At 35.1% G+C, this 16,017-nt stretch overlaps 1 protein-coding gene and 1 non-coding gene across 2 annotated transcripts; both read left to right on the forward strand.

Moving 5' to 3' along the window:
• Positions 1-2,485: 2,485 nt before the first annotated feature.
• LOC143569799 (uncharacterized) lies at positions 2,486-13,417 on the forward strand. Its single transcript, XM_077055623.1, has 18 exons — positions 2,486-2,809; positions 4,670-4,775; positions 5,352-5,402; positions 5,620-6,132; positions 6,456-6,713; positions 6,822-6,887; positions 7,254-7,430; positions 7,546-7,597; positions 7,673-7,933; positions 8,032-8,142; positions 8,344-8,526; positions 8,624-8,899; positions 9,645-10,256; positions 11,204-11,336; positions 11,620-11,944; positions 12,978-13,038; positions 13,123-13,191; positions 13,293-13,417. The coding sequence occupies exons 1-18, from the start codon at positions 2,587-2,589 to the stop codon at positions 13,374-13,376; spliced, it is 3,561 nt and encodes a 1,186-aa protein (XP_076911738.1). The 5' UTR covers positions 2,486-2,586; the 3' UTR covers positions 13,377-13,417.
• A 1,908-nt stretch (positions 13,418-15,325) lies between these two features.
• On the forward strand, positions 15,326-15,397 carry TRNAC-GCA (transfer RNA cysteine (anticodon GCA)). The gene has a single exon. It is a non-coding gene; the product is annotated as a tRNA-Cys (tRNA).
• The last annotated feature ends 620 nt before the right edge of the window (positions 15,398-16,017 follow it).

The following is a 16,017-nucleotide window of genomic DNA, read 5'->3' on the forward strand; positions in this document are numbered from 1 at the left end:
CCATGACTACGCATTGGGATGCTCTTAAACGCATCATCCGTTATATTAAAGGTACCGTTTATCTTGGTCTCACCCTCGGGAAAGCTTTGAACCCGTCTCTTCTTGCATACACTGATGCCGACTGGGCTGGTTGTCTAGATACTCACCGTTCCACATCAGGGTATTGTGTCTACTATGGCTCTAACCTCATTTCTTGGTATTCCAAACGGCAACCAACAATTTCTAGATCGAGTGTAGAAGCAGAATACCGGGGAGTAGCCAACGTGGTAGCATAAATATGTTGGCTTCGTAATCTACTTTCGGAGCTTCACCGACCGTTATCTCAAGCCACCATTGTATATTGTGATAATGTTAGTGCTATTTATCTCTCCGGTAATCCAGTGCAACATCAGCGGACGAAACACATTGAACTTGACATTCGCGAGCAGGTTCAACGAGGTCAGGTTCGTATACTTCATGTCCCCTCTCCATATCAGATTGCAGATATTTTTATTAAAGGTCTTCCACGAGTATTATTCGAAGATTTTCGCTTCAGTCTCAGCATCCGTTCACCTCCCGCTTCGACTGCGAGGGTGTAATACACTTATAGTTGGCATGGATATTTACTTGTAATTATATTTATTATATTGATCTCTATCCTAATATAGAGAATTGTAAATTGCTATTTATTGGAGAGATTAATGAGAAGGAAGGCAAGGAAAACCAATTACAAAATCATTGTATTATAACACTTTGAAACCCGAAGAACCCGACCCGAAAAACCCGAAATCCGAAAAACGTACCCGAAGAACACCCTTGGTTACAAGTCTGTTCATGGTTTAATTGGGAATTAGGGCTATATCAGGGCTTGTATCCAATTGTATTGATTACTAACTTTCATTTCAATTCATTATGTAAACACTTTTCACTTTCAGTCGTTAATAATAATCTTTTGTGTAATCGTTCAATTTCGTGTTGTTGTTCGTTAATTCATAACTTAAAAAGAAGAAACAGTTGAAAGTGCAATTTAATGTCTCGAGACAAGTGAACTTTATCCTAAAAACAATATTGCTTTCGAGGTTCATTGTAACAATGTGTTTTTGGGTTTATGGTAAGCAGCTTACCAATATAGATGATACATACATTATCAAAGTTGCATGAGTGGCGACAAGCTTGTAGCTATCTTTTTTCTAATAAGGATTGGTAATTTTTCTAAATTGTGTATTAATTCATTACCATAATATAGTATTTAGAAGGTTCTACGAAAACGAGAAATTATTTTATCTGAAAATTAAGTTCTTATGTAATGTATTAAACACATACCATATATTTAATATTTCCTTTAAGCAAATAGGGAACCATCACAAAGATCAAGTTTAAACATTGCAGCTCTTCACAAAATTGTATAATAGCTGGCGATTGTAAATGTGGTAGTTTGATAGCCACATCAATGGAAGCCTTACATGAAAATCCTAAGTGGGAGCTATGTTACCTCATGATCACTATTGTTAACAATCACTACCACCTGGAGTCAATGCTGCTTGAATTCGCTGTCGCTCGTAGTTATTACTGTCGAAGTTTACTATTTCTCAATTGTGACTTATTACTAATTATCATGTTACCACTAAGTAGTAGTAACTTACTATCGATACTACCTGCCACTTTTGGACCCAACTTCCACTTATATCAGTTGCATCAAAAGCAACTTACTACTAATAATAATTCCCACTGAACATCAGTTACGCTCAACATTTATATTAGTAAGGAAAATATGAAAAAACCTTCACTGTTATTTAAATAAGGCAAAATATATATATTTTCCATTGTAATCAAGCGATGTGACCATTAGGGGGTTGAGCCCTGAAGTCTAGACGTTATTTTGGATATGCCAAGGCAAAAGAGTATCACCCCCTTGGAATCTCATGGTCATGAGGTTTCAGTCCATAAATCACTATTAAAAATTAGAAATCTTGAACGAACGTGCATTTCACGCAATTTAACTCATATCAATGTTATTATGAATTTTCCTTATCTTTTAATTAAATTCAACTACTATACTAAAATCGCATTGATTACGCTAAAGTCGCGAACAAAACCAATTGAACCTAATCATATTACCATAATTGCAGTAATCTGTAACAACTATTAAACATAACCCACGTGCAGATAGTGACAAATTCGTTTATGAAAAGTCACTATGGTTTATCGGAAACCATCAACCAGAATGTCATAATCCATTAATCGTCAACAACCACAATCAGTTATAACTAACTTGACTACGTGTACTATACGAAACCAACCGACACGCACGCCAAAACCAACGCAACTCTTGAATCAGACCACACGTTCCAACCCTTTAAACCAACCACACCATTACCATTGTATACTTAATAATAAATATAATCCACGTGTCAACAACTCACATTATAATCTCTCTCTCTTAATCATAGACAAAATAATAAGAAGAAAGCAAGCAAATTAGTTTCCCATTGGTGAAAGAAAATGCAAGTGAGAAACAACTGTTTTCTCTTCTTCACATCGTTAGATACATTCACACACACACTGACGCTATATCTATACACCCACACACACTGACGCACGCACACGATGTCGTCGAGCTTCAACAGTGGCCCACGGAGCCCTGCCACCAGCTCCCGGCTACAACTCGGTGGCGTCGGTGGTGTCTCACGCGCCATGAGATCTTCCTTCTCCAAAAAACCGCCGGAGCCACTCCGCCGTGCAATCACCGATTGTTTGTCTTCGTCTCTTCTTTCCGTACACGCCAGCTCATCCTTCGAAGCTTCCAGGACTCTTAGGGTAAGGACGTCACGTTAATTGATGATTTGTGTATCCAGATCCCGTGGATTTTTAAGTTGTTGAATCTAGGGTTAGATATTGACTGTGTGTGGTTTGGTGTTAATTTGATTATTATAGAGGATTTGTATATCAATTTGTGCATTATTATGCATAAACAAGGATTGCATCTTCAGTTAGGTTTTTATGGTTAGGGTTGGGGATTTGTGTTAGTTGAGCTGGTAGAGTAAATTGTAGTTGTTATATTGCACATACGACACTTAATTGTGGAAATCGGCTGGCTTAGATAGTGACTGCGTGTGATTTGGTATTAATTTGATTATAGAGGGCTTATACATTCGTTTGTGCATTGTTGTGCATTATTGTGTTTAAGCAGGGATTGCAACTTCAGTTAGGTTTTTAGGGTTATGGCTGGGGATTTTTGTTGTTTGAGTAGGCAGAGTAAATTGTAGCTGTTATATTACACATGTGACGCTTAATTGGCTGGTTAAGGTAGTGCCTCTGTGTGAGTTGGTATTAATTTGATTATCGAGGATTTGTACGATCGTTTGTGCATTATTGTGTATTATTGTGCGTAAACAAGGATTGCAAGTTTAGTTAGGTTTTTATTGTTAGGGTTGGGGATTTTGTTTGTTTGAGTAGGTAGAGTAAATTGTAGTTGCTATATTACACATACGAAGCAAAATTGTGGAAATCGCCTGGTTTAGATAGTGACTGTGTGTGATTTGGTGTTAATTTGGATTGTAGAGGATTTATACATTCATTTGTGTATCGTTGTGTATTATTGTGTATAAGCAGGGATTGGAACTTGAGTTAGGTTTATATGGTTAGGTTTAGCAAATTGTAGTTGTTATGTTACGCGTATGTTGCTTAATTGTGGAAATCAAATGGTTTAGTTATGGAATTGGGATGAATTTGCTTGATTGGGGATAATGTTTGGGTTTAAAGTTAAGAGAAGTTTACTTGCTGGTTTGATTATAAATGTATGTAATTAGTGTTTTAGGTTATGTGATGTTGAGTAGACGGAGTTTCTGTGTCAGATCATTCGATGCACTAATCTCGATTATCTGATGGTTTTGAGATGAACGTATGAATACATTGTTTTGAATGCTCAGCAAGCTATGGATTCAGGGATGCACTTCCGTGCCAGTGTTGTACTTTGCTTTTTAGGGTTTCATTATAAGTCTTTACTCTTATTTTTTTTCCTCACTATTGCAAAACTAGTGCCTTGAAGGAAAGTGTGACCTTTAGGTTTTAAATGTCTACGGGCTTGATTGTAAACACATATTCAGTCCCCAACACACATTTAAACATGTTTTCACTGCTTAGTTCACATCCTTGTGCCCAGGCTTTTTCTGGCTGCATTGATGATATGTTGCCCATTGTTACATGAACCTTATATCCTTAGCTGAGATCCTTAAAGACAGTTTATAATGATATACATTTGTAGCCAAATTTATATATGGAGAAAAGGCAGTGCGGTATGGTGTAAGATTTGAAGTTTAGACTTTAGACCTAATTAAATGAAAGATTTCAGTTTCTTTTTTTTATCTAGATTAAAATCTTGAATCTTTAGAACTGTAGAAGTGAAGATTCTAGTTCTTGTATCGGGTAGTTAAGTTCAGTACATGGTGATGAAATCTGACAGAATTGTAGAAGTGAAAATTTAAGTTTGCTTGATTCAGTTCAGTGATGGAAGTTTCATAACTGTTAGTTGGCAGTTGTTGGAAAGTGAAAACTATTCATAGCATTACTTCTGTTTGTAAGAAATGATATTGAACACTTACCAGGGTTATAACTATAACATTAGCTGGTTTCCTGGTCCATATAAAGAGTAATTCATCTGTTAACATTATGAACACCTATTCTGACAAGTGATCCAATTTGCTTTCTTCTTGGCAGGATTATTTAGCGTCGAATGGAACTACTGACCTGGCCTATGGTGTGATAATAGAGCACACACTTGCGGAGAGAGAGCGCAGGTTTTCAGCACATATTTGCTAATCACCATATACATTCCCTCATGCTTCCATTAATCCTTGGCATACACATATTTTATATATTATTATTTCTATACTGGCAGCTTTGCATGAATTGCTATCAACCTTTTGGCTTCTAAAGTCTTACCTCTAATACAATGATAATGTACAGGGTACAATAGTTTATAATAACTTATCAAGGGCTTAACCTTCATTATGTTAAGAACAATGGGGGTCTGTGAGTCGTGATCAATAAATTTATGATAGATATAACCTCAATTCATATGGTTTTAATTTTGAAGACTGCTAAATACGTCTATAAGCATATGCTATTGTCTTATTAATGTGAGTAGGGTTTTTTATTTTGGCTTGATTTGTCTTATACTCGGCCTGAAGCAGCTATCATTGTTAGCTTTATCGTATCATAAGCAATAAGAAAGATGAACCAGTGTTTATAATCATAGTCATTGTTCAGCCAGATGCAATGTAAACAATAAATCTTGCATTTGTCAAAAGCATGCCGAGAGGAACTTATACGCTCATTTTGTTTTCTGATACATATTTATATATTTTTAACAGCCCCGCGGTGATTGCAAGGTGTGTGGCGCTTCTGAAACATTATCTTCTGCGGTTAGTGTTTCTTTTGGCAGCTTATATCTGTTTTATTAAGAATGACTGTATTCTTCAAAGGAGATAAGATCATAAGATTAGTTTGGTTTTTCTGTATCATATTGATGTTTTTGGGATGAAAACATCCACATGGGCTATTATTGTATATAATATTATTTTAGTTGTATGTGCAAGGCATCATGAAGAAAACTGATGTAATATCTTCTATATGTTACAGATATAAACCAAGTGAAGAGACCCTGCTAGAAATTGATCGGTTTTGTTTAAGTATAATTATGGAGTGTGACGTTAGCCCAAGCAGAAGACTAACATCTCAATCTTTGACCCCACACACTGGTGGTTCATCAACTACTTTAAATGGATCACCTTTGCCTGTTGCAAGTTTTGCTTCAGGAGGACTAGTGAAATCCTTAAACTATATTCGTTCTTTAGTGGCTCAGCATGTTCCAAGGAGGTCATTCCAACCTGCAGCTTTTGCTGGAGCTACTTCTGCTTCAAGACAATCACTTCCATCATTGTCTTCACTAATGAGCAAATCTTTTAATTCCCAAATTAGTCCTGGAATCGTTAAAGAAGCTTCTGAGATTAAAGAAGGCTCTGCTGTATCTGTTTTGGATTCACCAATTGCTGAAGATGTTAATAGAGCCGAGGGCGATGAATTCATCGCCAGTGATGTGTTTAAATGGAGATGGCATGGGGACCCACAATCATCTTTACTTTCATCCGATAGGTATTCCCATCTTTCTGCTATAGCATGCAATTTTTTTTATTTTGCTTTTATAGTTTATCCAGGTGTCAAAATTGTGGGTCTGGGGAGTTAGGTAACGGGGTAATTGATTTATAAATAACTAATACAAGTTGTGTGACTTTTAACTCGTTTGATCCATTTTTTACAATAAACTTATTTCCTTGCCCCATTTGGACCTGTTAGAGATAGAATAACCTAAGTGATCTTATTTTCAAGTAAATGAGTTATAATAGGCACCTCTAATAAATTTAATGGTCTTCCATCTGTTATGGCTTTTTGTAATCCTTGGAAATCCAACTGTGCAGCGATCGTCCTTTGAGTCATAAAGATATGAGTAAGCATAATTTCCTTGAAGTAGGTGCTGCGGCACTTCTTTTAGGGGATATGGAAGCTAAAACAAAAGGTGAATTTTGGAAAAATTTTGGTAGCATTGATATGCCTTACCTTGATCAACTGTTACAGCCTTCATTACTCACTACTGTAACCAATTCCACCTCTGCTCGTGCTCACTTGAGAGCAATAACTGCTTCCAAGCGCTCCAAGACAGACCCTCATCAGATTTGGTATGCTTGTATATTGAACTTGATTGTATTGTTCTATGACGCTTTACCATCATCGATGCTGTGAATTTGTTTTTGGAATTAGTTTTACATTTACACTTGTTTTTTCAGGGAAGATTCTCCTATGACAACCTTTCGTCCTCGTTCTAGACCACTTTTTCAATATCGACATTACAGGTACAACTGCATGATAGACCTTTTTCTGTAAATTCATTTTTCAGTATCCCTGTTTGTAACATTAGAGGTGGACGGGTTGACCCATTGACTTATGACTAACGGGTCAAAGGGTCAATCTAAAAGTCAGCTAGAAAGGAAATGAAACTAAAGTATATTTTTAATGCAAAAACACAGTCTATCTGTAGTGTTTAGGAGTACTTTGAAAAAGTTTTGTTGGTAATAACATTTTACAATGGATGACCAAAAAGGAAAATCTGAGTCAGTGGCTTCTAATGTGACACATTTATGTTTGTATACGCTAATATGACATTTTGTGAATGCGATTTAATAATCTTGCTCTCAGTCTCAGTGTGTTTGTTTTTTCAGTGAACAACAACCCTTGAAACTAAATCCTGTTGAGGTGGGAGAAGTTATAGCTGCAGTATGCTCAGAAAAACCTCCAATTCCTAATGTGATGACAGTCTCATCTAAACTAAGTAGCAGCAGTGGGAAGCCATCAATGGATGTGGCTGTGAGCGTTCTAATCAAACTTGTAATTGACATGTATGCCCCCTATTTGAATATTAGTCACTCTAATGATTTTAGCAATTATGTCGTGACTCATGACATAAAATTAATGTTGTTATACTAAGTAAATAATTGAACTTTTATTTTGTAGGTATGTGTTGGACTCTGGGGTAGCTGCTCCTCTTATGATATCAATGCTTGAGGTTCTGCTTCTTTACATGTTTGTTTGATATTTTTTATTATTAGATACATCGTCTAATTACTTTTTCAATTTTCAGGAAATGCTTAGTTCTTCACAGTTAACTTCAAAAGTTCGCGTGTTTGATGTGATTCTTAACCTTGGGGTTCATGGTCATTTATTGGAGCCGATTCTAGCTGACGATGCTTCCACCATTGAGGAAGAATACACTCAAGAACCACTGTCAATCCACAGTACAAGAAAGCCAGATTATCTCAAGGCCCAAAGTTTATCAGCAATAAATAACTTTGAATCCTGGATATTGTGCATTTTGTATGAAGTTCTGCTTCTTCTTGTGCAGGTAATGTTTTATATCTTTTACTTTCTTGAGTTTCTTCTGTTCTTTTAGTATTTTATATTTATACAGAGTGTTTATTTAAGAGGATGTGTAACTTGCAGCGAGAGGAAAAGGAAGAGTTTGTGTGGGCTTCTGCCCTCAGCTGTCTACTGTATTTTGTTTGTGATAGAGGCAAAATTCGGAGAAGCAGATTAAAAGGTCTTGACATAAGAGTGAGTTATTTTGTCCCAACTTTTTTGCATTATTATATATTTGAATGAAAGCGTATTAACAAGAGTATAAGATTGGGAAGAATTATAAATGTTTGGTCTCATAAACAATTGTAGATATAATCTTATATCTTTGCATCTTGTAAAAAGCACAGCTATTGTATCATTTGACTTGAGGGGGATATAAATTATTACTATTTGCAGGTTATTAAAGTGCTTATACAAATTAGCAGGAGAAACTCATGGGCCGAGTTGGTTCACTGCAAGTTAATTAACATGTTAACAAACATGTTTTATGAAGTCCCTGAAGGCTCTACAACATCTACCCTAACTTTCCTTGTGGACCAGGTTGATCTGATTGGTGGAATTGAGTTTGTGTTCATTGAGGTATTTTACAATATATATTTAGGAATGTCGTTTAATCTTGTGTAGTGTTATTTTTACAGAATATTTAGAGCTGGTGTGTTTTTCTTTGCATATACAGCTAGTGATATCAAACTCTAGAGAAGGAAGGAGAAATCTATACCTGGTACTATTCGATTATGTTGTGCATGAAATAAATGAAAGTTGCGTAGCTAGTGGAATTTCTGAGTATAGCAATGATGAGATTCAACCAATAGCTTCTTTACTAACCCTTGCCGATGCACCTGAAGCTTTACATATTTCTGTCAAACTTGGCATAGAAGGCATTGGTGATATTTTAAAGAGGTCCATTTCGGTTGCATTACCCCGATACTCCAACAGTGATAGACTCAACACGGTAGTCACAAAGCTTTCTGTTGTGATTTATTAATTCTCAATGTTTATTATAAAATTAGGGCAAATACCAAAATCAACCAACATGCTTTCTGTTTTTTCTCGTTAAAGTCCCTTAACGATCTTTTGCACATTAAAAATCAACATACTTTTTGTTTCTTATTATAAAAATCCCTTAAACATGTTAAATTTGAAAAGAAAATCTCTCTCAGTTATGGTTGGATGAAGGCAAGTCATGAAAACATTATTTGACAAATTACATTATAATAGCGATAGAATTCATTTGTTTATAACTTTAACGATTTTAAATTTATACAAACCATTTATGTTTTTGGCTTTCATTTTATTTTGATTTACATCATTGACGCCATGTATATTTAATATATTGTTTTACAAAGATTATATGTTATTATCAACTTATTGAATCAAAAAATAAAAAAGAAATGACGAACATTAAACGGGCTTTCCCTTGCCACATGCCCAATTCAAAAACATTAATTCATCTTAATTCTTTTCTCACATGGTATAATAAGTCAAAAATTCACAACTTTGTTCAACTTTAACATGTGAAGGGACTTCAATGTGTAAAAAAATGTTTAGGGTTTTCTATGAGAAGAAATTGAATGCACGTTGGTTTTTTATGTGAAAAAAGTTAAAAGAGACATATATAAGAAAATATAGAAAGTATATTACCGATTCACATGCTTGTTTTTTTGATTCATTGTGCATGTCTATGTTCTTTTTTGCAGCTATTGGAGAAGATAATGGAGAAATTTGATGCACTTTTAAGATCACTGACTCACTTGGACAAAGAATTTAGTCATATGACAGAACTAACAAAATCCTACAAGTATTTAGAGAGCTTTGAAGATGGAGTTTTGAGAAACAGTTATGGTTTGAAGGTGAAACTTGCTTGGGCCACTTTGCATTCTCTTCTTCATTCGGAACGAGCCGCGATTCGTGAAAACGGGTATGTGTGGTTGGGTGATCTGCTTATAGCAGAAATAAATGATGATGGGGATTCCATATGGTCAAACATAAAAAATTTACAGAAAAGAATTACACAAGCTTCAGTTAAAGATTACTCTCCTGAGTTAGATATTCCACTTCCCATTTGGCTTATGTGCGGGCTTCTCAAATCTAAAAATAATCTTATACGATGGGGCTTTCTTTTTGTTCTCGAGAGGCTTCTCATGCGCTGCAAATTTTTGTTGGACGAGAATGAATTACAGCATTCAGTTAGCAGTGAAACTCACGGGAAGACCCGTCTTGATAAGGCAAATGCTGTTATAGACATTATGAGCAGTGCTTTATCCTTGGTGGCTCAGATAAACGTGACAGATCGCATGAATATTTTGAAGGTAGTTTTTTTTGGTGGTGGCATGTTTCTTTTTTATTTGATGGTTTTGCCAAAAGCATGCATTTTTTTTTAATTATCTGATGGTTTTATCTAGTGGCATATTTCCATTTAAGACAGCTGCAAATGGGACGGTTAGTTTTGGACGACTAAGCAACACTTTTTTGTTGATTTCATTTTGAAATTTGCAAATAATTAATGTAGTAAATACGGTTATTAACGATAGGGGTGTACATGGGTTGGTTTTTGGCTCAAACCGAATCAAAAACCGAAAAACCAGTTTTTGAGTTTTAGAAAGTCGTTTGGGTTGGGTTCGGTTTTTCCGGTTTTACTATTTGGGCATGAAATTTTTGAGGCCAAAAAAAGTTGGTCACCGTAATGAATCTGGGCCTGAAACTTTGGGACTAATCCTTTTTGTTAATTAATAATTAATTTATTATTAAACATTTGGGCTAAATTATTTTATTAACACTATTTATTAAATTTTGATAAATTGCTTGAAATTCAAAATGATAAGAAAAACCGTAAATTCGGTTTGGTTAGGTTTTTTTTGGTTTTTATTACATGCAAAACTGAAACTGAACCGAAAGTTCGCTTCTTACGAAATCATAAAACCAAACTGCTGTTTTTCTTTGAGCTTGGTCATTTCGGTTTCATGCACATCCCTATATAATTTTTAGCTGTTTGACCCATACAAGTGTTTCATTTTATAATATGATTTAATAACATGATTTATGAAACTTTAAGCATTCGAAATTTGAAAACGAAGTGTTTTTTAGCTGTTTGACCCATACAAGTGTTTTGTTTTACTTACTAGCTAAGTTTTGAACCGTTTGACTTGCTGGATACAAAACACTAGCCAACTCCATCCAAACGATTGTCAATTTCCACCTCAATGACTAGTTTCTCTTCCTATGTCTTACTGTATCTTTATACTTGTGTTTTAAACAGATGTGCGACATATTATTTTCTCAATTATGTCTAAAAGTTATACCTGGAAACAAGTCATCATCAACAGACACGCTACGCAATTCTAAGAGTTTTAATTATTCAGTTTGGAATAAAAAGACAAGTGTGATGGAAGATATCCCTGTAAAAGACAACTTAAGCTGGGACCCTGGAGTGGAAACTTCTAAGGCCGGATTTGGAATTAACACAAACTTCTAAGACGAGGGTACATGCACCAATCAGCCGGTATCCCGATGATTGAGTGCTATGTGCTTTATGTCCAAGGCTTGATGCAAAACTACTATCGAGCCGGGGGTCTCACCGGAAGCAGCCTCTCTATCCCTATGGGGTAGAGGTAAGGCTGTCTACATCTTACCCTCCTCAGACCCTAACATAGCTTTGCTATTGGTGGGATATACTGAGTACGATGATGATGATGATGATGACAAATAATCCTACCAGTGAGACAGCGTCAATGGCAGCTTTACTTCTTCAAGGGCAAGCTATTGTTCCTATGCAATTGGTTGCACGTGTGCCTGCAATTTTGTTTTACTGGCCTTTGATTCAACTAGCAGCTGCAGCTACTGACAACATCGCACTTGGTGTTTCTGTTGGTAGTAAAGGGGGAGGGAATCTACCTGGCGCCACATCAGATATTAGATCCACACTTCTTTTATTGCTGATTGGTAAATGCACTGCTGATCCTGCTGCTTTCAAAGAAGTTGGTGGAGAAGATTTCTTCAGGTAAATTGATAGATATGATAAAACAAAGTTATATTTTTGTTTTAAGCAAAATGATTTACAAATTAGAACTGTTTATATTTAAGTTACACTTTTTGGTGATTTTCGGTTCATTTGAGGATTTTCGTTTAAGCATTTTTTCTTTATTTCACCCTTTTTTAATCTAGAGGACACTTTGTTGTTAAAAGTTCTAATTTTTTAAAAATACAATTCTAAGATAGCCAAAAACTTCATTTTTAAAATCATAGTGTATTTATTATATTAAAGTTTATTACAGAAATGGTCCACGTGATTTGTTACAAGTAACACATTTTGGGTACTAAGAGCATTCACAATGGGCTCTCCATATTATGTGAGTGTGTTCTCCATTTTTTAGGGTGTGGTTGGAGTGGTTGTGAGTGGAGTGAGAAAATGTTCATGGTTAAATTTGGAGAAACACTGTTCACCCTCCAGATTTTTCTAATATTTTTTGAAAATGGTTGTGAGTGAAGGAGAGAGAAAATGTAATGATAAAGATATATTAAAAAGTAGTGATTTTTAGTGTATATGGAGAACCGATTGGGAATGCTCTAAGTTCTACAAGATACAAATCTGATTCCTTTGGTTTAATTTTCTAACAATATTGGATTTTAAGGCTAACTTCCGTTAACTTTGTTGTTACAATTAGTTAATTGGGGTTTTGTTTTCTCCTTTTTGTTTTATTTATTATATGTTTTGCTAAATGGCATAAATAGTCCTTTTGAAATAGTCTTTTGAGTTTATTACACAAATAGTTAATCCAAACCACAGGATTCTTTATGTAATTAAATCATTATTTTATTTACATAAAATGATTTAGAAATTAGAACTTTTAATGCTTTAAGACACACTTTGGCCAACTTTCAACCCATTTAATCAGTTTTCTTTTAAGCTACTTTTATGTTTTACCCATTTGACATGTTGGATAAACTATAACCGAAATCAACCCATTTAAGTAAACGGGTTGAAATAGCAGTCTTCTTCTGCACAGATTAATTTGCATTATGGTGTTTGGCAGGGAGCTACTAGATGATACCGACTCCAGGGTGGCTTATTTCTCATCAACATTTCTTTTAAAGGTTAATTTATTTTTATCTTGATCAATAAATAAAGTAAACAAGCATCATTAGCATTCTTGTTAATGCAAAATGTAATTTTTACAGAGGATGATGACTGAAGAAGCAGATAATTACCAGCGTGGACTTTCATCTCTTGTTTCCAGAGCTCAGCAGGTCGCATCCTTATATGAGCTAAGCTGACAATTATATATTTACCATTATGCTTGCATAAAAATAATATATATAAAATATACATTTTGTTGTGTGATGTGCAGAGTAACAATGAGAAGTTACTGGAAAATCCTTATCTTCAAATGCGTGGCCTACTTCAATTATCAAGTGAAGGATTATGGAATTAACTTGCACTAATTTTTTGTCCTTTTAAGAGTCCTTTTTAGTGGCACAAAGCTGCGTAAACCGGTTATTGCAAAGTCAAAGATGCTTATTAATTCGGTCAAATATTCGGGCCGGGAACACATGGACTACATGCCAACTTGCTTGAATTCAATCCTTATTCTTGTTGCTTTTTGGGATGAAATTTTGAAAGAGCTGTTGTGGAAATAAATAAGCAGTTTACATATGTCAACTTGTACACATTCATTTCAAGTATCAAGTAATACATTCTCTTCACGTAAGCTTCTCTCTCTCTCTTAATACTTTATATTCATCAAAGAATCTTGCTAACACGCCCTGCTTGCGGTGCGCACATATAATGTATATATGTGTGAACCCTTGGGTGGGCAAAAGTAAAATTGCACTAATTTTGACGTTATTTTACTAATCACGTGAAAATAACGTTAAAAGTGGCGGAAGGTTAATCAGGCATCATGTGGTGGCGTTGATAGCCGAAAGACAAGGGCACATGCACCAATCAGCCGGTGTCCCGATGATTGAGTGTTATGTGTCTTATGTCCAAGGCTTGATTCAAAACTACTATCGAGCCGGGGGTCTCACCGGAAGCAGCCTCTCTATCCCTATGGGATAGAGGTAAGGCTGTCTACATCTTACCCTCCTCAGACCCTACCATAGCATTGCTATTGGTGGGATATACTGAGTACGATGATGATGATATATGATGATGAAAGAATCTTGCTAACACATTGATTGCCCTTTGCAAACAGTTGGACTTGTGCTCTGTTGATCAGCGGAGGATTTGTGTTTATTCCTGTAGAAGGCGAGTTGAGAGTTGACTTTTTGTATTTAGGTTTGACTTGTTCAGAGGTTGTAAATTCAAGCATAATCACCGTGAAAAGATTGATTTGTGGATGCTGCAGTCAGAGTATATAGACATTGGAGCTAAATTTTGTGTGTTGGTAATGGCATGGTACATATCTAGTTATTTATGGAACTTTAGATGTGTAAAATGTATGCCTTTTTGCAGTTCATTTTGTTTTGGGAAGTTATTTATTCCCCTCCTCATTTTTGTAACATAGTTTTTACTCATCAAATGTATATACAGGCAGTCCTTTATTTGTGCTTGGTTTAGTTGCATATTTTTACCATTATGACTTGTTAAATAAATGATTCAGTTTCTATGCATCGCTTGAATATGACATGACCCCTTCGAGTCGACATCCAGGTCGTCAGCTGATATTTTCTGTGGACGATTTCAACATCTACCTTGAAACCCTTCAAATTGGTAAAAGTTGTCATTAATCCGTCTGTGAGTAGCCATGACGATCCAGCGATTGCCTCTGCTGGTAATCATTGTGATCTCTCGACATAGTTGTTGGCAGTTGGTAATCATTATGATCTCTCGACATAGTTGTTTGCAATCCGTGAGTGAAGTCTATACTCTTGCCCCTTTTTCTAACTGATCTTTAAACACAAGCACATAAGAAAAGATAATAACAATCAAACTTAGCAAGCATCTCACATGATATTTTAAAGGATACCCTCTCTGGCTCTGTTTCTCGTCCTAGCTCTCACATATTCACAATGGGACGTCTTTTGACAAGGGCATTTATCGCTCTCTCCTACGTGTAGGAATCAATGAATCATTGGGATCAAGAATGCTTCCCCTTTGAGAAAACTACAACCACCTAGGACAATGAGTAAATGTTTTACTTAAATACTGACTATCGTTGTAGTCATACATTATTTTAACCAAATTAATTACATTAAGGATTTATAAAACTTAGGTGATGTATATTATATAAGAAAACGAGTTATTAAAATCATGCAGTTATAATAACGTCACTGTAAAATCGAGAAAACTTGCAAATAATTAACAAAACTAAAATTTAGGTTGAGATGGTGACTTCTTGATCAAATATCAGACGCTAAACTTACGATATCGATCAGATAAGGGTCCATAGCTCAGTGGTAGAGCATTTGACTGCAGATCAAGAGGTCACCGGTTCGAACCCGGTTGGGCCCTTTTCATTTTTTATTTGTGATAATTTCGAACCCGGTTTGCTACCATTTTTTAAAATTTAATGCATTTCTTTTGTAACAAAGTTTCATTCTACTCGACGTAAAATATAAAAAATTTAGTTAACACGAATATATGTATTTTGTTTACAAATTAGTATTGTAATCTTTTTAAATAAATCCAAATTAGAAACATTTATTTACTAACTTTTATGCCAAAAATAATATTGTCCATTCAAATAATAGATTGAAACACATGATTTTGCAGTTATATACCGGTTCCCAGCTCAAATCATCTTCAACCTCAAGCTTCTTGCATTGGCCAGATCGTGCATATATATACTGGATAAAATTACATAATTAGCTCGATCTTTTGCCTCTGAATTAACAAGATTAACTAATGCTAACTCTTCTAACTTCACGTTACAATGCATTTGACATCTCCCAACAAATCGGTAACTCTATTGGTTATTTTAATATTATCATTGTCATTTTAGTATAAATGAATTTTATTACAAAGTGAAATTATAATATACATCGATAGTTCTATACAAATTAAGAGGTGTAGAGAGTATGTCAAATATTTTCAAGAATCTTTATTAAAACGCTATCGATGTATTTTATAGA

This window comes from Bidens hawaiensis, unplaced genomic scaffold, assembly GCF_021521415.1.
Source record: "Bidens hawaiensis isolate Kalapana, Puna unplaced genomic scaffold, B.hawaiensis_p1.1 tig00024652_1, whole genome shotgun sequence".
In the NCBI taxonomy this organism is placed as follows: Eukaryota; Viridiplantae; Streptophyta; class Magnoliopsida; order Asterales; family Asteraceae; genus Bidens; species Bidens hawaiensis.

Coding starts and splice junctions, on each gene's coding strand:
- LOC143569799 (XM_077055623.1), top strand. CDS start 2,587: ATGTCGTCGAGCTTCAACAGTGGCCCACGGAGCCCTGCCACCAGCTCC. Junction 10,257..11,203: donor ATCGCATGAATATTTTGAAG/GTAGTTTTTTTT, acceptor TGTTTTAAACAG/ATGTGCGACATATTATTTTC. Junction 13,192..13,292: donor TTGTTTCCAGAGCTCAGCAG/GTCGCATCCTTA, acceptor TGTGATGTGCAG/AGTAACAATGAGAAGTTACT.